At 43.9% G+C, this 19,801-nt stretch overlaps 1 protein-coding gene across 5 annotated transcripts in view; it reads right to left on the bottom strand.

Annotated features, from left to right (window-relative positions):
- LOC146855745 (NACHT, LRR and PYD domains-containing protein 5-like) overlaps positions 1 to 19,801 on the bottom strand; it is a 561,293-nt gene that overhangs the window by 272,857 nt on the left and 268,635 nt on the right. For all 5 annotated transcript variants that reach the window (XM_085653658.1, XM_085653660.1, XM_085653661.1 and 2 more), the window contains 2 exons: positions 13,739 to 13,864; positions 5,961 to 5,999 (listed from right to left, as the gene is read on the bottom strand). In XM_085653658.1, coding sequence (XP_085509784.1) covers positions 5,961 to 5,999; positions 13,739 to 13,864 — 165 coding nt within the window. The remainder of the gene's footprint in view (positions 1 to 5,960; positions 6,000 to 13,738; positions 13,865 to 19,801) is intronic.

Raw genomic sequence — 19,801 nt, 5'->3', positions numbered from 1 at the left:
ATACCATATCATACTTACCATACCATACCATGCCATAATGTAATGACAGGCCTTATGCTACACAATGACAGGCCATACTAGAACAGTGCCAGGATACCCTCGCGGGAAATAGTGCACTTTAAAAATACACATAACATAATGCTATACAATGTCAGGCCACATCATACCATACCACACTAAACTAAACTAATTAATGAGAGGCCATACCATAAACAATGAAAAGCAATACCATAACACAAACCATACTGTACAATGACAGACCATACAATACCAAATTATACGACAGGCCATATTGTACAATGACAGGCCATACAATACAATACCATACCATACGACAGGCAATATCATACCATGACAGTCAATACCATAGCATACCATCCTATGCAATGAAAGGCCATTTCATAACACAATATCCTATACAAGCCATTATTTGTACTTTCAACCATGCTCCACAGCAGCTGCACTGTTTTACAACATGGCAAAAAAAAAATTGACAAAGCCAATAGATCTTGCATAGGCGAAACATATTGGGCTTCGCCCATGCCTGTTCAGAATGGGAGCAAAGGACACATTTGCCACCAAGTCAGGCTCTCACTAAAGTTCATTTCGTTCTAAAGACAATTATCACTCTAGGCAGCTGTCACACAGGCAGTTATCTAAACAAGCATTTGCAATGCAATAGGTCTCGCATTTGCAAGAGTTTAAGCCATAGGCATTGTAAATGACAATGCCTTTTATTTATGTGTTTTGAAAACTAACACATATATAAAAGGCATTGTCATTTCTAATGCCAATAGCTCAAACTCTCACAAATGTGAGACCCCTTTAATGGTGGCCGCGCCCCTTTCTTTAGACGCTACTCAACATATTACAGCGAGCCGCATCTAAAGAAAGGGGCGCGGCCACCATTAAAGGGAAAGCACGGCATGAGGCACTTTTACAAAAAAACACCCCAAAAAATGTGTTTGTGAATTTCACAAACAAATGCTTTTTTTTTTGTAAAAGTGCCCCATGCAGTGCTTCACTTTAATGGTGGCCGCTCCCCTTTCTTTAGGCGCGGCTCACTGTAACCTAAATATGGCGAGCAGCGTCTAAAGAAAGGAGCGTGGCCACTATTAAAGTGAACAAAAGACACATGGGCTGGACTGTTCCCATTGGGCACAGAGTCAAGACTGATTTGCATATGGCTAGGTTCAAACTGGAATGGCATGGTGAGGGGAAAAAGGATGGATTAAGGCCCAGATCTCTATACTGGGGTGAATGTATGACATTGTTCTGCTTTCTTGTCCATCAATTGTTCTTTTTGCGTTTGTGACCCAGGTATGCCCAGACGTGGGTCCCGTGCTCTCCTTGCCACCGGAGTCAAGCTATCCTGCCTGATAAGATTGTGTTCGGGTTCCCATAATCTGTAACCCAGACATTCACTCTGCGGCTACACGGCGTTTCATCTCCTGTCGTGTCGACAGGAGATAGAACGTGTAGGCTGTGAAGCTGCGGAGTGAACATCTGGGTTACGGATTATGGGAACCCGAACATGAATGAATATTGATTCTGGATACTGCCATTATGGAAATAAATAGTTTAGGACCATCAAGAAGAACTACACATTATACTGAATACATATGAGTACGTTTTACTGAGACACGCCTATGATACCACCGGGACAGAAGTAGAACTAGGGAGAAGGTTGATTATGCATATACCAGGAAGAAGACAGCCATGAGGAAGTCGTGGGAAATACCTGATACAACGAAACACATGTTGGCTGGGCATTAAGAAACAAAAGAAAATAAAGAACATATGACAAAGACTGTCCAAGATATTGCATATTGTGTATATTTTCGAATTGAAAGTGTGTGCTTGGGAATCCCTTTGTGGTACTTAAAGAGATCACTTGGATCTAAATTTTAGAAGGTGGGGTGATTCCTCCTTCCTTTGAGCACCACTAGTATAGATAGGAGTGGAAACTGATATATTGACAATTGATAGCACCTACTATAGACTCAGGAATTTATTACCCATGGTGCCTATCTCATGCCTGAATACAGCATGGTTTCTAGAACAGCACATGCTGTATTCAGGCCTAAAAATTAGATTCATGAATTTCAGCAGTGCAAGGACACACGTCTTCCAATCAAAAAGGATGGTAAAGGAGCTGTGTTCCCAGGGAGGAGCATACACAAGAAGAGGAAGGAAAGCCATTGAATAAGAAGCAAGCAAATTACAGTGACATGAAAGTCAGCGAATGGTAGGCAATGGGCTGGACCCTCAGCCCACTGTAAGTTTTTGGTGTGGTCCACAAGAGGTCATTCGACAACAAACAGCTAAAAGCCCTCCATAGGCAAGACCTAGTAAAAGGAAGTTCCAAGCATCTAATTTATACTAAACATTAAACTTTGGGAATGCAACTTGAAAGCATACCCATGCGGATCTGTGGCAGTCCTTCCTCTGGCCCAGAAGTGCCTTGATGTGAACTGTTGTTGCTGTTCACGATATAAGTTCCTCGTTCATTCAAGGTGGCGTTGTAGGCTCAGTGAGGAAACAGAATTACAAAAAAATCCCTTTAGGGGAGGCAAACAGCTCTTGGCTCGCGCCAACTTTGTACTCTTTGGAGAAAGAGTAACGATGGTACAAGGTTACAAAACAGTAACCAGAATTCAGCTGTTTTCAAGAGAAAGATCCACAGCCCGTTCGACAGTCTGCCCTGTCGCGTCCTCTGGTGAACTTCACGGATTTCTATAAACTATTACAGCACAGGATGCGTTGCAATAGAATTTCCTCCAAGCACTTTAAAATCCCCGCAAGGATTCATTTGCAAAAAAGTGTTGCAGAGTTCTGACAGCGGGATTCCGGTGAAAAAAAAGATTCCAGAGCAGATGCCCGGAAATAAACTGCTTCTAAACTTTTTATTAATTTTTTTTGTATTTATCTCCAGGTATAAATCAAAAGCACTATATGTCAATGTGAGGTAATATAAGAAAAAAGAACCTATACAGGTACAAATACATAACAGAGAGACTCCAAGCACAATGAGCAAATACATATGTCAATATTTAAATGTTATCATAATGCCTGACATATTATCTATCCCACATTTGACATCGTCACCCAGATTTGATAAAATTTCCTCCTGAGACGACTTCCCCTAGTCTTGAGCATAGCCATTTCTCTTTCATACGTTTCTCGTATCATCCCACACCATTCCAATGCTCTAGGAGGCACCTTAGAAATCCACACCTGAGCAATGCATAATCGAGTTGTTACTATAATGACAGAAAGAATAGATCTTAAACCAAAGTCAGGTGTAGCTTTCTATCACAACATGCTTTCTGCCTCCGTTAGTTGCATACTAATACCTAGACGTTCGCCCACAATTTGAGCAACTTCTTTCCAAAAAAGTATCAAACATAGACAGGAAGAAAACATATGTAAGATATCTGCAGCAACCAATCCACATTTAGCACACATACCCTTATCGCCGACAACTGTCCCACTATCGGCAGCCCACTTTGTTACTCGTTCCGGAGTATAATATAGCATATATATGGTTCTAAACTGTTGCAGCTTTAAATTAGTAGAGTACACTGCATTATCCAAAGTCCCTAATGCATCCTCGATATCTACAGAGCTGATATCCTCACCGAGAAGTTCACTCCATTTAGATGCTAACTTCACGCTATAATTATCCCAATATTGGGAAAGTAATTGATAAACCTTACTGATAGTCAGCTTTGTAATTGAGTGTAAGTAACTCGGTATGTAAGATTCTACGGGTATTCTTATATCACCACGTCCCCATAGACAGTCTCTAACCTGTAGATACTTATAAAACAAAATTTTGGAAGACCAGTTATCCTCTGTAAATCTTCAAAGGTTCGAAAACCATTACTATTGTATAGATGCCCAAGTTTGCTAATCCCGTACCCAGTCCAAAGTTTATCTTGAGTATCATGAAATATATCCAGGAGGATAGGGTTACCCCAGAGTGGGACACTAGTATCCATTAAGGGCAGGGAGCATTTAGCTACTATCTCTCGCCAAATATAGGCTATATCTCTAAGAGTCTTAAATTCTACTCTTTTAAAATTGTTCGGGTCATTGATCTTATATATGAACATTCTGCTGTCATTACCGACTGCAAGGCTATAGCAGCAGTATTGGTTTCTGGTAGAGAGAAGATAAGTCGTCAGGCGAAGGAGGCCCAAAAATATAGCTTAAAATCGGGAAAATAGTAACGAGAATTCATCTGTTTTCAAGAGAAAGATCCACAGCCCGTTCGACAGTCTGCCCTGTCGCGTCCTCTGCGTGAACTTCCCGGATTTCTATTTATTATTATGGAGCAGGATGCGTTGCAACCGAATTTTCTCCAAGCGCTTTAAAATCCCCACGAGGAATCATTTGCAAAAAAGTGCTGCTGAGTTCTGACAGCGGGAATCCGGTGAAAAAAAAGCTTCCAGGGCAGATGCCCGGAAATAAACTGCTTCTAAACTGTGCAATAGGATCCGGTTTAAAAGGGACAACTTATGGTTAAAGTAAAAGCCGATATTCGAAAAAGTGGAAGAAGGAAACATTATCCGGAAGCTTCCATGTCTCAAAAATACAGTACGCGATTTTATTCCTCATGCAGGTTGCTGAGTACTTTTTCCCCTCATTCACGGTAGTAGGATTTCAATTAACAACAAAACCCTATGCTTGTCTCACGTGTGATTTAACTACTGCAAACAGGGCCACTGGAATTATGTCAGTGGCGAAAGAAATTAAGTGGACAGGATAATTTTGAGGCAAGTACATAAAGTATGCAACAATTAACTGTAAAATAGGGAATCATTATGGGATAAATCAAATTGTGCAACATTCTCTCGTCATTGTTGAAGCATTTTTACACATTAAAAAAAATAATTCATTTTCTATTAAAAACATGGATATGTTAAGAAAACTGCAGTTTCTATTCAAAATGCTACCCCACAATTAGTTAGTCTTCGATAGGAGCACTGGATTACCACTTTATTAACACTGCCCTTTTCCAATTAAAATAGATTGTGTAACACTCATGCAACCATGCCCTTACCGGAAAACACGCCTACTCTCAATAATAAAAGACGTGGCACACTTAATGTTACCCTCTCACTAACGTTCTACAACTTGTGTTCAGAATATGCAAAGCAGGCAGGACATGAAGAGTTATGCCACAAAGGAGGAAAATTCACACTTGCACAAAACTGCCATGGCCATTCAAGCAGATGTTTTCATACAACTTTACAATAGTTCGCATCCATTAGTCGTGGAGTGCCGTGCCCGTGAACAGAAGATCTGAAAGAGAGTGCTGGTGGACACAGCGAATGAAGGCATGGACAACAGGAGGGCTGGTGTGCGGTGGGGGGCAAGACGGCATGGTGATCGGGAGGGCGGGCGGGCGTGGGGGAGGGGCAGAAGGCACGGATAACGGGAGGGTGGGTGGGAGAAGGCATGGAAAACAGGAGGGAGGAGAAAGCACAACAACAGGAGGGAGGCGAGGAGAAAAGAAGGCACCAAAGCATGTCGTGCCTGCAGTAGGAGAACCTCATTAAAGAAAATAGTGCTCACAGTCTACATAACACTTACCTGTGACAACCGAAGTAAAGGGGCCAGTCGCCATGGGAGGTGACAAATGAAGAGGAGGCAGTACTAAGGAGGGACTAACAAGCCTATTGATAAATCAGAAGGCAGCATTTAGGATGGACAATGACACAAGCCAATTGCAAATATGGACGGAGAGTGGACGGGGCTTCAATTCCCTACTCTCGCAGCACATACGCGTTGGGTCTAGGCTCGACCTAAAAAGGGAGCACTCACAGTTTGTCTAAGGAAGGGCATTCTCACCAAGGACAGCTCTCCCTAACACTATTTCTCACATTGCTTATCAACAGAGTTCTCACTAAGGCTAAAATAGTTACATAAAATTCAAAAGCAACACACTGTACCATATAAGGTAGGACAGCTGCCCAGTAAAGCTTCTTGATCTGTTGAAAAATGAAAGAATGACAAATTAAAATGTATCAAAATAATGATGCATCCCACTAAAATACATATAGTTACATAAAGTAGAAATCACAGTAGCTGAACATCCTGATTATAAATGCATAATATTATTATGTCTGTATCACATATCTACTATCAAATTCATAAATAATAAGTAAATACTTTATTTATAGTGTGGGCCTATAGTTGTGTTACTGTACTATGGAATACAACAGCCACTGTCAGGCTGTTGTGAGAGCCTGGCTCACCAGGGCAATATAGGGTCAGCTGCAAAAGTGTACAGGAATTGGAGCCCTGATGATGTCATTTCGGACGAAACGTGTTGGCTGGGCTAAACTGTGATGAAGTATATTGATTGAATAAACATCGGGATTGAAATGAAACGCAAGGCTGTCTAGTGATTATTTGGATGGAAAAAGTTATGAAATAACAAACACTAGTCCAGGAAACATTGGAAGAAAAATTGACTGAATTGGACGTGCTCCTTTCTATAATAAACTAGCGACTGTCAGACGTTTAAAGACTTGTGGTCACTAAAATGTTGGCTAATACAAAAAATAGCATTTAATACTCTCTTTTCAAGAACATTTCTGGTATACTTTATGGATTTTCAACTATAAACCCTGCCAGCTACACAGTCACACTATCAGCAAAAATGTTTTTAAGAGGGCTGATAGATTTTCCCTTGGCTCACCCTATTAAGTTATCAGATACCTGGACTTCAACTGTCTGCTAATTTGGAATGACTGCAGGAAGAGAGGGTGAGTGGAGCGGTCAATGAACCCTAACAACCTCCCATGACCTTGTTTCTGCTGAACGTATGACATCCCATTGCCTACACCATGTTTAGTAATGGATTGAGAGGTCATATTTATACATTTGCTCATGTAAAAGTGATGTGATGCCTTTGGGTCAAGTTTGCGCTATATAAAACTGCAATAAAAAAAGAAAGAAAAAGAAGGCACTGCACTGTATTTTAAAGCGAAAAGCGACCAGCCTATGCTAGTTTTCAGTAGTAAAGTGAACTTTCAGTACCGACATTTTGTCTTTGTGGATATTGTGTTTACTACATTATTTGTTTCCTTATTTTATATTAAACTTGATGCTGCTTTGAAAGTGTTAACATGCATATTTGAAGGGAGTGGCTATACGTCGCAAAACCAATGTGATCCTCGCCTCTCCCAAACTAATGATCACACCACTCCTCTTCGTTTGAGTACAAAAGGCCGCTTTATTTTCCTGTGGTAGGCAGAGCACCTAGGCCTTCGGCTGAGCCGCACAAGCTGCCCTGTCAACTGGGCTAACAAAAGGATCTAAACCAATCTGCCTCCCCTGAGTAACTCCCACCCCCAACATCCCCCCCAAACACTATCCATCCTTTGAAATGATATGAGTGCTTGTGGTCCATGCATCGGAACTCACATTAACCATCTTGTTGAGCCTGCCCATTCTTAGACCAGGCTCCCGTTTTTGCCACAAATCGTGGCTTCATTGTTCGTTGCTTGTTCTTACAACCCCCCACCCATCTTTCCTCAATCAGCTGAATAGTTTGCCTTTCTCCACCAACAGAAAGACTACCCCTCAAGGTGTCTTTCTGTCCCTCCAAATCAGAGCTTCTTACGGTCCTTTATCCACTCTTCCAGTGTCACCGTCAATCTTTCTAAATACAGGTTACTGCCCTGGTCAGACACGCACACCCTATTGTGTCTGCGAAAATGCGGTGGCTCGAAAGGAATGCACCAATGCACTATCTTCTGCACCACTCTCACCTTTCAGAAATCAGAAATCTTTCTATTCAGCTCCTTTCTGGCACTATTGATCGCAGCTGGCCGCTGCATGCCCCACCAATGCCTCCTAGGCAACAGCCTAGCCCAGAAAACTTGTGGAAACCTAGCTCACCTTCAGCATTTCCAAGTCCCGCTTCATGGACTTCAGCAAATCCAGCTCATTTGACTGCACCGTATCATTCTCCCCTGGTGGTCTGCATCAAATGACCCTCAAGGGGGTCACCAATCAGGTTAGAGCGGTGGGGCAGCAGAGTTAGGGGTGGAATTCGACTGACGACACAGGAGGAAAATTCAATAAATAATTAATTTTCCCTTGTCGTCTGTCGAACCCCCCCACCCTGACCCACAGCTCTTACCAGCACAGGCGGCGCCTGTCACCAATGCCCGTAAATGGAAATACAATATCAATTGTCTTCACTATGGTTTCAGACCCCGCAGAGTATCCCTACGTCCTCTGAGGAATTATTCCGCTTCTGTCCCACCTGTGTCGAAGCATAGCTGTCCTCCCTGCTGAACCAATCGCTGCTGTCTGTGCCGCAGTTGGCCCTGCTGTTAAGCCCTGCCCCTGCACCTCATCACCAATGCTCTCCACACTCACGTCTTGTTTTCCCGTATCCGGCGTGCCTCCATAAAACGCTCCCTCAATTCCCACCATATTTTCTGCATCCTCTTGACATCCTCTATGCCACCAAGGCCCCAGGATCTCCGATAGCCATGACCTCTTTCTTCTACCTACCGAATTCCCCCACATGAGTCCGCCCAGTCATTCATATACTCCCATCTTGAATTCCCTCCCCGGGAGCACTAGTTGTCTTCTCTCCTTGGTCACTTGCCACCTTCTGAATCCGGCCCATGCAATTCTGGCACCTGCCTTTTGCCCTGACGTCCACTTCCCCATCCCAGGCTACTCTCCCCACTAACGGAAAGCTCACCCTATACCTGTTCTCCTTCTGGACTACAGCCACCATTGTACGGAGCTCATTCCAGATCACACCCCTCTCCCTCTGAAGAGGAGGCCCCATCCCCCCAGCTGTCACTGTCAATTGAACCAACATGTGCCCAAAGAATTCTGCAGTCCTTTGCAACACCCCCCCCCCCCCCGCACACCCCTCATTAGGTACTGCTGGCTCCATGATCCTTACCACCACCAACCTGAGAGCTGGGACGCTGTGCTACACCACTGGTACAGGCGTATTTGCCGCCTGTTCCTCGCCTGCAGCCCTTCCAGGGACCCCAGCACCACTTATAGTCCGCCTGCCTCTTCCTGCTGCCTCAGACCCTGTTCAAATTACAAATTTAAGAACCCAAGAACAACCCTCCTGGGGAGTGAGCCGGTAATAAGGCCGCTAACTTGTGCAAAAAGAACTTGTTGTGAGGTCTCTGGGGGAGCCTCCCAAGCTACTCCAGTGGCCCTGTACTGCCGTCATTCCCCATAGGCTGTCACTGGCTGCCCTCTCCATCCCTGCAGCTCCTGCCTTCCAATGATTCTCCAGAAGCAATGGCGCTGCAAAGTCTGCAGCATTCTCGTCCCCTGCGTGGCCCAAACGCTGACCACAGGGATTCCCAGCCCTCAAGGGAATTGGGAGGAGGGGTGTCAGTACCCGTAGAGCCCACACCTTTCTTGTGCATCAAGGAGCGGTAACATGACGACCTGGACTTTTGCCTGGACCCTCTCACTGGTGCACCCATCACACTCAGCTCTCCAGGCCCCTGCGACCCGAGAAGGTACCCACCGGGTGCCTAACACAACACTTATTGTGTGATGTCAATGAATTATTGCCAAGGCCAGGACCTGCACCTGGGCCAACAAGGTATACTTGACCACCTCCTTCTGACAGAACCCTGGTTGCCCAGAACTCCTTGTCTGATACCTGTTGGCCCCAGGACTGGCGTCACTGTTCTTCCAGTGAGCACCGGAGGGGGGGCACAGAAGCATGCCCCCCCAACCAATCTGCTTAGGGTTGCTCGCACTTCTTCTGCACCTGGAGGATGGAGGGGGCTTAAATCCACAGTAAAAAATCATTGCAGAGACACCTGCAGAGAGGGGAAGCCACAAACAGCTTGACTCTGCCCGAGAAATGGATGCCAGTGTGAAGGCGCCCCACTGCTTCCAAAGCGTGTATGGGCACTGAATTTCATGTTCTGAGGGGTCAACTGAAGCCATCATTTCGCCCTTTAATCACAATTTGCTGTCTTAAATTGGCATGATTAAGGCAGTGTTGCACCCAAATTGAGAAAAATTGCCACTTTCAGGAAAAATGTAGGCCTTCAATAACACTGTCACAAATTCAGGGGCTCTAGAAGTTCCCTTGAGCTCGACAGCGGGCACAAAGAAAAGTGCGATTGCCGCATGAACGAAAGGCTTCATGGATGGGCCTATGGCCGCGATGCCACTGCTTCGTTCCCTCCCCTTCTTCCAAGCCTTCCCAAGCACACTGTGATGCATGTGCTCAGCCCCTAATTAAAGACTTCTGGGATGTTAGGGATGCGTGAGCACATGCAGAAAGTGAGAACACATGGACAGCCAACTGTTGGAAATGAGCATCTCTTGTGTGGTATTCCCCCAGATTTTTTTGCCTTCACTACTCTATATGTGCTAGCCAGTGCAAAGCCAGGCAACATGACCCTCAGCGCAGGCAACTCGCCAATGGAAATTAGATCTGAGGCGGTAGAAACATACTGTACTCGAGCTGTATGGACAAACCCTCAAATGGTTATTAAGACTATTAAGAACATGAAGAACGACGGGGCGCCAGGGCCCAACGGGATCTTAGCTCCGGTCTTCAAATTGGCCTCCGATTTCTGGGCAGCAATCCTAACTCCGCTCTATAATCACACCTTTTTGACAGCTACAACCCCCGATTCTTGGAAGGGCTTAATACTGGTTCCTATTTTCTAAAAAGGGGATCGACTCAAGCCATCAAACTACAGGCTTATCGCTCTGCTTGACCTAGAAGCAAAGGCATATGCTCACCTACTATTGAAGGATTTAGAGAAGTGGGCCGAAGAGAAAAGCATAATACCCTTCTACCAGACCGGCTTTAGGTCACAGTTATCAACTTCGGACAACGTATTGACACTGACTTATTTATCATCTCAGGCAACCCTGAAGGATCATCCACCACTTTTCTGCTGTTTCGTTGATTATAGTACAGCCTTCGATAAAGTGGTCCGCAAACGATTATGGTGGAAGCTAGAGAACTGGGGCATTCCACCAAACGTGTTGAAGGTAATCAGATCACTCTACGAAGACACCTGGGTGCGGGTTAAAACCAGCGGCCGCACAGTGTCCCCTAAAGTATGCACGGAGAATGGGTTGAAGCAAGAATGCGTGCTGGCCCCCATCCTGTTCTATCTATACATAGCAGACCTATGGGGAAAAAAAGGAGCTAGTCTAGTAGTTCCCAGACTTGGAAGCGTGAGGTTGCCGGTGCTGCAATACTGCAATACGCCGATGATACAGCTATTCTGGATCATACAAGGGTGGGCCTACAAAGAGCCTTAAATGCATTAAACTGTTTCAATAACACCAACAACTTGACAGTCAATCAAGGAAAGACCAAGGTGGTCATTTTTGAGACATACCATCGGAAGAAGAACACACAATGGCTAATGGGTAATCTACAAATCAACACAGTGGAATCATATAATTATTTAGGAGTTTGGCTGACGGAGCAGGCCAAGGAGAAGGCCCACCTGAAGCAACTGAGCTCCAAGGCCAGCAAGGTCACACACCTATTAAAACAATTAAGCCATCACTTGATCAGTCCGTCAGCTGGTCCAATACTAACTGTCCTGAAAGCTAAATTACTACCAGCTATTAGCTACGGCCACCTGGCTTTCCCCGGGATATTGGAAGCCGCCCTTAACTCAGCCCAAGTTAAGGCATATAAAGCTGTGCTCCATATTCCAAGGTCAGCCAGGAACGCAAAGCTAAGACTGGACCGAGGCTTAGCAAGGCCAGACCTGACATGCCAGGGGGAGATTATAAAGCTATATTTAAGGATTCTGAGGGCCCCGGTCCACTCTCTGAAATACCACCTGAGAACAATCTTTGAGGGGTCAGGCACAGCCTGGCACATCAGCCTAGGGAAAGCGCTTAAAACATTGAAGATCAAGGAAGAAAGCATACCAAGGCTGGACATCCCCCTGAACGCTTGGAAAAGATCAATAAACCAGCAAGTCCGCGAAACTTCCTCTGATTTGGACATTAAATCTCTCCGTTCAAGCGCCCACCTAGATTCTCTGAATAACTCCTACAAAGCAGGCAAAGCACAACCTTACCTAAGTGAGGCTCTCACTCCACTGGCCCGAAGCAAAATACTCTACATGAGGCTAACCACACTAGGAATTGCCGACTTTAACCCCGCATGGTCCCGTAAGGGGTAATCTATAAACTGCAGACTATGCCCCTATACGAGGACATCCTGGCTGCACCTCCTATGCTACTGCCCGATTATTAACAACGACCGCTGGCAACGCCTGCGCCCAATCTGCATCACAAATGGAATAGAGTCCTGCAGTGAAGCGTCAGCTTTGTGCCTATCCACCACAGACACAACGACACTAGCAAGACTGGCCAAAATCATCCACCAAATCAGGATTGCCCTAAAAGCTGCTATGAAAGCAACAAAACTCTGGTGAAGGGTACCGCAAATCAGGTGGAAGTAAGCTCAGCTGCCCTGAACATCCCTAGCCCACTAGGCTAAGACAGCGCCATGATCAGCGAGGACCAAAAGGGATGTAAGAGGCGATGTCCAGTATTCTGTATAGCTGCTTACCCAGTGAGGCTTGAAGGGGACTCTATGAAAGCGCGCAAGGCCACACGGCACAGACTATAATTCCCGGGGAGGGACGATCGTGTTGGCACAGGGGTGGGGTGCTCAATTTTATGTAAGATAAACAGATGTTTTTAGTATCATGGTTTTTAGCTTTTATTTTAATTAATTGAACATTAATAAATACACATACTTTTGCTGAACCTTTTTTGTTGGCTATAAGACTCTATGCACGTTATCCTTGCTAATTAGTGATAAGGTGCTTCTGGACTTCCTTTTAAACATAGGGAAATTGGTATATACCTAATTGGCACATTTAATTTACTTATATGTACCTAGTATATGATACTAATGCTGTCTGAGAATCCTGAAGGAAGACTGGACCTGCTTGCCTTGAACTCAGGACCCCAGTAGTTACTCCAAGCTGACCTCCTGTTTCAGCTACAGGGGCTTAACAAGCTTCCATAGGCATTCCTGCTTTTCAGATGACCAGACACAACTGGACCTGACCTCATCCTCTCTACTGGCCTCTAAGGTAGTGAGTCCTGATGCCCAAGTGTTGTCCTTAGGGTCCTGGAGCCCTGACTGGAGTTACAGTGCACTTCTCACTGCATAGTTGAAGGTTTCCATAGATTCAATGCAGAGCGGCGCAACTCCTGAATGAGAGCCTTATCGGCACAATGGAACAAAGTGTTGGGTAATGGTGAGGGTATTGAGACCTGATCCCGATGGAAACACCCTCCATTTTACCTCATCCTATCACCAGACTTATAAGCTCTGATCAGCACCATAGGACAGTTGAAAACGGTGCATTTTGAAGTATACACGGAGCATTGCAACACATTACTTAGTTCCTGTGCACATGCATGGATGAGAACTCTGCTCTTGTATGTTTATTTGTTATCTTTTAAAAGTGTCAATTCGTAAAATAATTATTTTTTTCCATAAAAGACAGGAAAGAGTAGATCAACGTCTTCAAATGTAGCCTCCTATTGTAATTAATACAATCTGTCAATGCTGCTGAACTCAGTATCAATCCTGTGTTGTCTGCAAATACAGACTAGGAAGAAATTATTTTCTAGCACAAGCATGGTTTCTGACAGCATTACTTATGTTTGAGCATTTGTATATGACTGCTTGGAACACTTTACATACCTTCTGGTGGTGTCCACCACTTTCTGGACTTTATCAACTTTATCAACATGGCCAATAACAGAGCAGCTATAATCAGTGGCACAGGAAGAAGGCATAATCGCCAAAACCTGGACCTTCTGTTGTTCTCTGTAAAAATATACAAACATACATTACATACAACTGTAAGTAATCCTTTTCAAAGTAATTCGTTTAATTAAGAATACTAATTTAGTTCCATTTGCCCTGTGCTTGTAAGACACAAGGCATACTTTCCTTCTGTATCAACAACAATGTATATAAAAATACCTTTTTGTTTCACTGAAAGCCATCACAATACCACGCACTCCAACGCTAAAGGTAGAGCCTTGCTTGAGCAGATGGCCTTACGCACCAACATTTTAAGAGTCTACATCAAGTATTCGATTTTTATAAACATTTAAAAGACCTCAAAAAACAATTTTGTTGCACATTTAAAAGATCAGCAATTACTTCGTTGCATAAGTCTAACGTTGCATAAGTCTAACATTAATCTGGAGGGTTTAGAGTCAGCTAAAATTCAACCTGTTTTGGGATTTAGTTAAGTGCTTTGCCTTTTTCCCCTTTCTCTCTACTTAGCAATTTGTATCAACCTTGTAACGAATTTACGAAGGTTCACCACATTCCTGCAGAGAACCCTACCCTGCAACACTCAAGGGAACACCCATGCTCCTAACCCTATACAGTGCAGGAAGATGTCCATAGTTGTAAGTGAAATATAGGATTAGAAAATACTCAAATCCATCTTTGAATCACAGTTTGGAAATTCAGAAATAAATCCAACTTCTAATGAATGTACTTCCATTTTCTAGCATCTGCATCTCTAATACCTTCTCTTACTTACAGGGCGCAATTGAGTCACATTGCACATTATGACAATCAGCTTCGCAACTCGGAAATTCAGTTTCTTGAACTAAAGGTTCACGATACTGCAGGGCTCTGAGGCTTTGCTATCTGACCATGATCACAAATTGTCTGTTAGCGAGAGGTCCAGAATGTAGTGAATAACACTAATTTGGTTCTCAACAAATTTCAGGTCTAAGTCTTGAATATTCTGAACAAAGATTCTGTTCTAAAACCTTTAAGCAGTCAGTGTGGCATTGAAAAAGATAACCATTAACTAATAGTCACCAATTGACATCAATTCTTTTTGTCTGCTAAAAAATAAAATATACAACCTGTTAATGTTTTACTGTGAATTACGTTTGTTTCCAAGAAGGTGTTTTGGATATTGAAGTACTACAAACAAAGAGAGGAGGTACTACAAAAGTCACTTCTAAAGAAACCTACCCTTAACACCTTGGAATTAAAAAGTTATCGCCCTATAGCAGCCCTTCCTTATCCATCAAAAATACTTAAAAAAGCTATAAACAAACAGTTGGCTAGCTATATTAATCATAACAACCTGTTAGATAACACCCAGTTTGGGTTCAGGAAAGGACATGGAACGGAGACGGCGCTCATCAAGGCTTCTGAAGAGATCAGACAGATCATGGACCAGGGTGGCTCGGCTGTTCTGATCTTGCTTGATCTCTCGGCAGCCTTTGACACGGTCGATCACAACATTGTGATCGACCGTGTCACAGCCATGGGCATAAAGGGCAAGGCTGCGGAGCTTCTGGCTTCTTTCCTGGCTAACAGAGAACAGTCAGTAAAGATGGGTAATTTCTATTCACCAACGTTTGTGCTGCCTTGCGGAGTCCCCCAGGGATCCTCGCTGAGTCCGACACTTTTTAACATCTATGTGTCGGACTTGGCGAGGGTCATTAAAACCCACGGAATGGGAGTGACTTCGTACGCCGACGATACCCAGTTGGTGTTGGCAGTGCATAAAAACGGGACCGAAGTGGCAGCCAACTTTCAGACGGGCATGAGAGCCATCAGTCATTGGATGGACAGTAATTGTCTAAAGCTGAACACCGATAAGACCGAGGTAATGGTGTTTGGAGACCTAAAACCATCTTGGTCTCCGATCTGGTGGCCACCGGAAATGGGCAACCCACCCATCCCAGTCTCAAAGGTCAGAAACCTAGGAGTGTTGTTTGACAACAAACTAAGTTTCACTAATCATGCCAATGCAGTAGTCTCCTCTTCCTTTTTTACGCTACGGAAAGTGAAAAAGTTACTACCTTACCTTCCCCTGTCTGCAGGGAAAACCCTGATGTCCTCCTTGGTGCTATCCAAGGTGGACTACTGTAACGGGCTTCTGCTGAATGCTCAGGAGCAGGTCTTCAAAAAGTTACAAATGGTGCAGAACGCCGCTGCACGAATCTTGACCAAAACTCCCAAGTTCGCGCCTATTTCATCCGTCGTCTACCAACTGCACTGGCTCCCAGTAAAAAAAAGAACAAAATTCAAGGCTTTGTGTATTATATACAAGGCACTGAATAGCCAAGGTCCCGACTTTTTTAGGGAATCACTGCAGCTGTATGTTCCCAAGAGAGCGTTAAGATCTGCCTCATCCGCATCCCTATGCATTCAACGAGTGAGAACAGTCACTTGGGGAGACAGACGTTTCTTGGTAGCTGCCTCGAGGCTCTGGAACTCCTTGCCCCATCACATAAAAAACAGCTCTTCACTGCTGCTCTTCAGAAAGCAAGTGAAGACTTGGTTATTCACTCAATAATGCACAGGAAGTGCCTCTCTGTCTGCCCAGCGCCGAGACACCATTCGTGGTATTTGTTCGCGCTCTAAAAGTTTAGAAAATAAATAAATAAATAAATAAACAAAGAGGGGAGGCAGTGGTAGAGGCTAGGTTTATCCTCCTTAAAGATACGTATCACACAATAATCGAAAGATTCGAATAAAACCTGCCCAGGGAGTCAGTGTGTAGGATACAACACGGTTCCACTGTAATCGCTCAATAGGAAATAGGAAAAAGGAAAATGCTACTCACCAGTATGCATCTGTTCTTGGCATATAGAGCTGTAGATTCATATACTTTGCATAGATCACCATCTGGTGTTGGGCTTGGATGTTTGCAGTTTGTTTTTGTTTGAAAAAGTCTTTATAGTCATGAGATAGGTGACTCCTCCTTACGATGATAGTGCGCATGGGCATCGACTCCATCCCCAGATTATTTTCGCCATAAAGGGTGATGATGGAGCTAGTAAGAATAGAAAAAGATGTCCATGTGTGTTGTATCTAAGTAAGATAATACTGCAACTGATAAAGGTAACCGGGGAGGCGGGTGGGCGTATATGAATCTACAGCTCTACATGCCAAAAACAGATGCATTTTCCGTTCAAGGCATATGAGTTGTGGATTATATACTTTGCATAGACTATACAGCAGTTTTGTTTGTGTCAGGCTAACCTGTATCTGTTGCAGTGGTTTCAAAAAGTGTTCTTAAGACAGTCTGGCCCTATACAGCAGTTTTGTTTGTGGCAGGCTAACCTGTATCTGTTGCAGTGGTTTGAAAAAGTGTTCTTAAGACAGTCTGGCCCACACTAGCTTGTTGTTTTACTTGCACATCTACACAATAGTGTTTTGTAAATGTGTGCGGTGTAGACCAAGTTGCAGCTTTGCAGATGTCATCTAAGGGAATGTTCCCTAAGAAGGCTATAGAAGCCCCTACTTTGCACGTAAAATGAGCCCTAGGGGGAATGGTTAATGTACGCTTGGCTTTAAGGTAGCATATTTGGATGCACTTAACAATCCACCGTGCAATTCCTGCTTTTGAAATGGGATTGCCTTTATGAGGTGGGGAGAAAGCAACAAAGTTGTTTACTCTTTCGAAAGGATTTAGTTCTTTCAATGTAATAGAGTAGTGCCTTTTTAACATCTAGCGTTTGAAGAGCCCTTTCTGCCACTGACTCTGGTTGAGGGGAAAAAACTGGTAGTTCAACAGATTGGTTAAGGTGAAAGGCAGGCACAACTTTAGGTAAAACATTTGGATTAGTCCTGTAAAGCACTTTGTTGTGATGCATTTGCAAAAATGATTCTTGTATAGCTAGTGCCTGAAGCTCACTCACTCTTCTAAGAGATGTGATGGCTATAAGGAAGGCTACTTTCCAAGTGAGGAACTGTAGTTCACATTTGTGCAGAGGTTCAAATGGTGGGCCTATGAGCCTTGTAAGAACGATATCAAAATTCCACACTGGAGAGGGCTGAACTCTAGGGGCAATTATTTTCTTAAGTGCTTCCATAAAAGCTTTAAAAGCGGGTACAAGTGTTGTCTGTTTTGTACATAAGCTGCTACTGCAGCTAGATGTAGTCTTGTAGATGTATATGCTAGGTTACAGCGTTGTAGGTGTAATAGATAGCAAGGAAAATGCTACTTACCAGTATGCATTTGTTCTTGGCATGTAGAGCTGCAGAGATTCACACTCTGTGCATAGATCGCCATCTGGTGTAGGGCCTCGGATGCTTGCACCTTGTTGTTGTCTTGGAAGAAGTCTTTTGTAGTCACAAGAGAGGTGACTCCTCCCCTGGACTATAGTGCGCATGGGCATTGACTCCTTCCTCAGATAGTTTTTCGCCATGAAGGGAAATGATGGAGTTTGTAAGAAACAGAAAGATCTCCATGAGAATGTATCTAAGTAAGATAACACTGGAACGGATACAGGTTCCGGGGAGGTGGGTGAGCATGTGAATCTCTGCAGCTCTACATGCCAAGAACATATGCATACTGGTAAGTAGCATTTACCGTTTGAGGCATATGAGCTGCAGAATTCACACTCTGTGCATAGACTATACAGCAGTGTCGCCCCTAGCGGTGGTCACCTGTATCAGTTGCAGTAGTTTGAAAATGTGTCTTAAGAACAGCCTGGCCTACAGAAGCTTGTTACTTCGCCTGCACATCTACACAGTACTGTTTTGTGAAGGTGTGTGTCGTAGACCATGTTGCTGCCTTACAAATGTCCTCTAGGGGAATGTTCCCTAAGAATGCCATGGAAGCCCCTAGTTTGAGAGTTGAATGCGCCCTAGGGGAAAATGTTAGTGTACGTTTTGCTTTCTGATAGCATATTTGAATGCATTTGAATATCCACCTTGCATTTCCAGCTTTAGAGATGGAATTGCTTTTATGAGGTGGTGAGAAAGCTACAAAAAGTTGTTTTGTCTTTCTAAAGGCTTTAGTCCTGTCTATGTAATAAAGTAAAGCTCTTTTGACGTCAAGCGAGTGAAGAGCTCTTTCCGCTACCGAATCAGGGTTTTGGAAAAATACTGGTAATTCTACTGATTGATTAAGATTGAAAGCAGAGGTTACCTTTGGAAGGAATTTTGGATTTGTCCTAAGAACCACCTTGTTACGATGTATTTGTAAGAATGGTTCTTGTATGGTTAAAGCCTGGATCTCACTTACTCTTCTGAGAGAGGTGATTGCGACAAGGAAGGCTACTTTCCATGTAAGGAATTGTAATTCGCATTTGTGTAAAATTTCAAATGGGGGACCCATGAGTCTAGTAAGAACAATGTTTAGGTTCCACACTGGAGAGGGTGGCAGTCTGGGTGGAATTATCCTTTTAAGGCCTTCCATAAAGGCTTTGATAGCGGGTACCCTAAACAAAGGCAAATGTTGTCTGTTTTGTAGGTAGGCGGCAAGGGCAGCCAAATGTAATCTTATTGATGAGTATGCCAGATGGCATCTTTGTATATGTAGCAAATAGCAGATAATGTTCTGAATTGAAGCATCTAATGGGTCAATTGTGTTATTATTGCAGTAAATGACAAATCTTTTCCATTTAGCTGCATAGCAAGCTGTAGTAGTGGGGTGTCTGGCTTCTTTAATAATTTTCATACAGTCCGGTGGGAGGTTAAGGTAACAGAACTCTAGGATTTCAGGAACCAGATCGCTAGATTCAATTGTGCTGGATCTGGGCGCCTTATCTCTCCACGGTTCTGCATTAGCAGCTTTGGGGAGAGACATAATTTTTGGTGTGGAACTACTGAGAGTTCGAGTAGTGTTGTGAACCATGGTTGCCGTGCCCATGTTGGAGCAACTAGGATCATCTTGAGAGACTGTTGTTTGAGCTTATGTACTACTAGTGGAATGAGCGGGAGTGGCAGTAAAGCGTACGCAAATCTGCCTGACCAGTTCATCCATAT

This window comes from Triturus cristatus, chromosome 4_1, assembly GCF_964204655.1.
Source record: "Triturus cristatus chromosome 4_1, aTriCri1.1, whole genome shotgun sequence".
In the NCBI taxonomy this organism is placed as follows: domain Eukaryota; kingdom Metazoa; phylum Chordata; class Amphibia; order Caudata; family Salamandridae; genus Triturus; species Triturus cristatus.
This window is presented reverse-complemented; position numbering and strand designations above follow the sequence as displayed.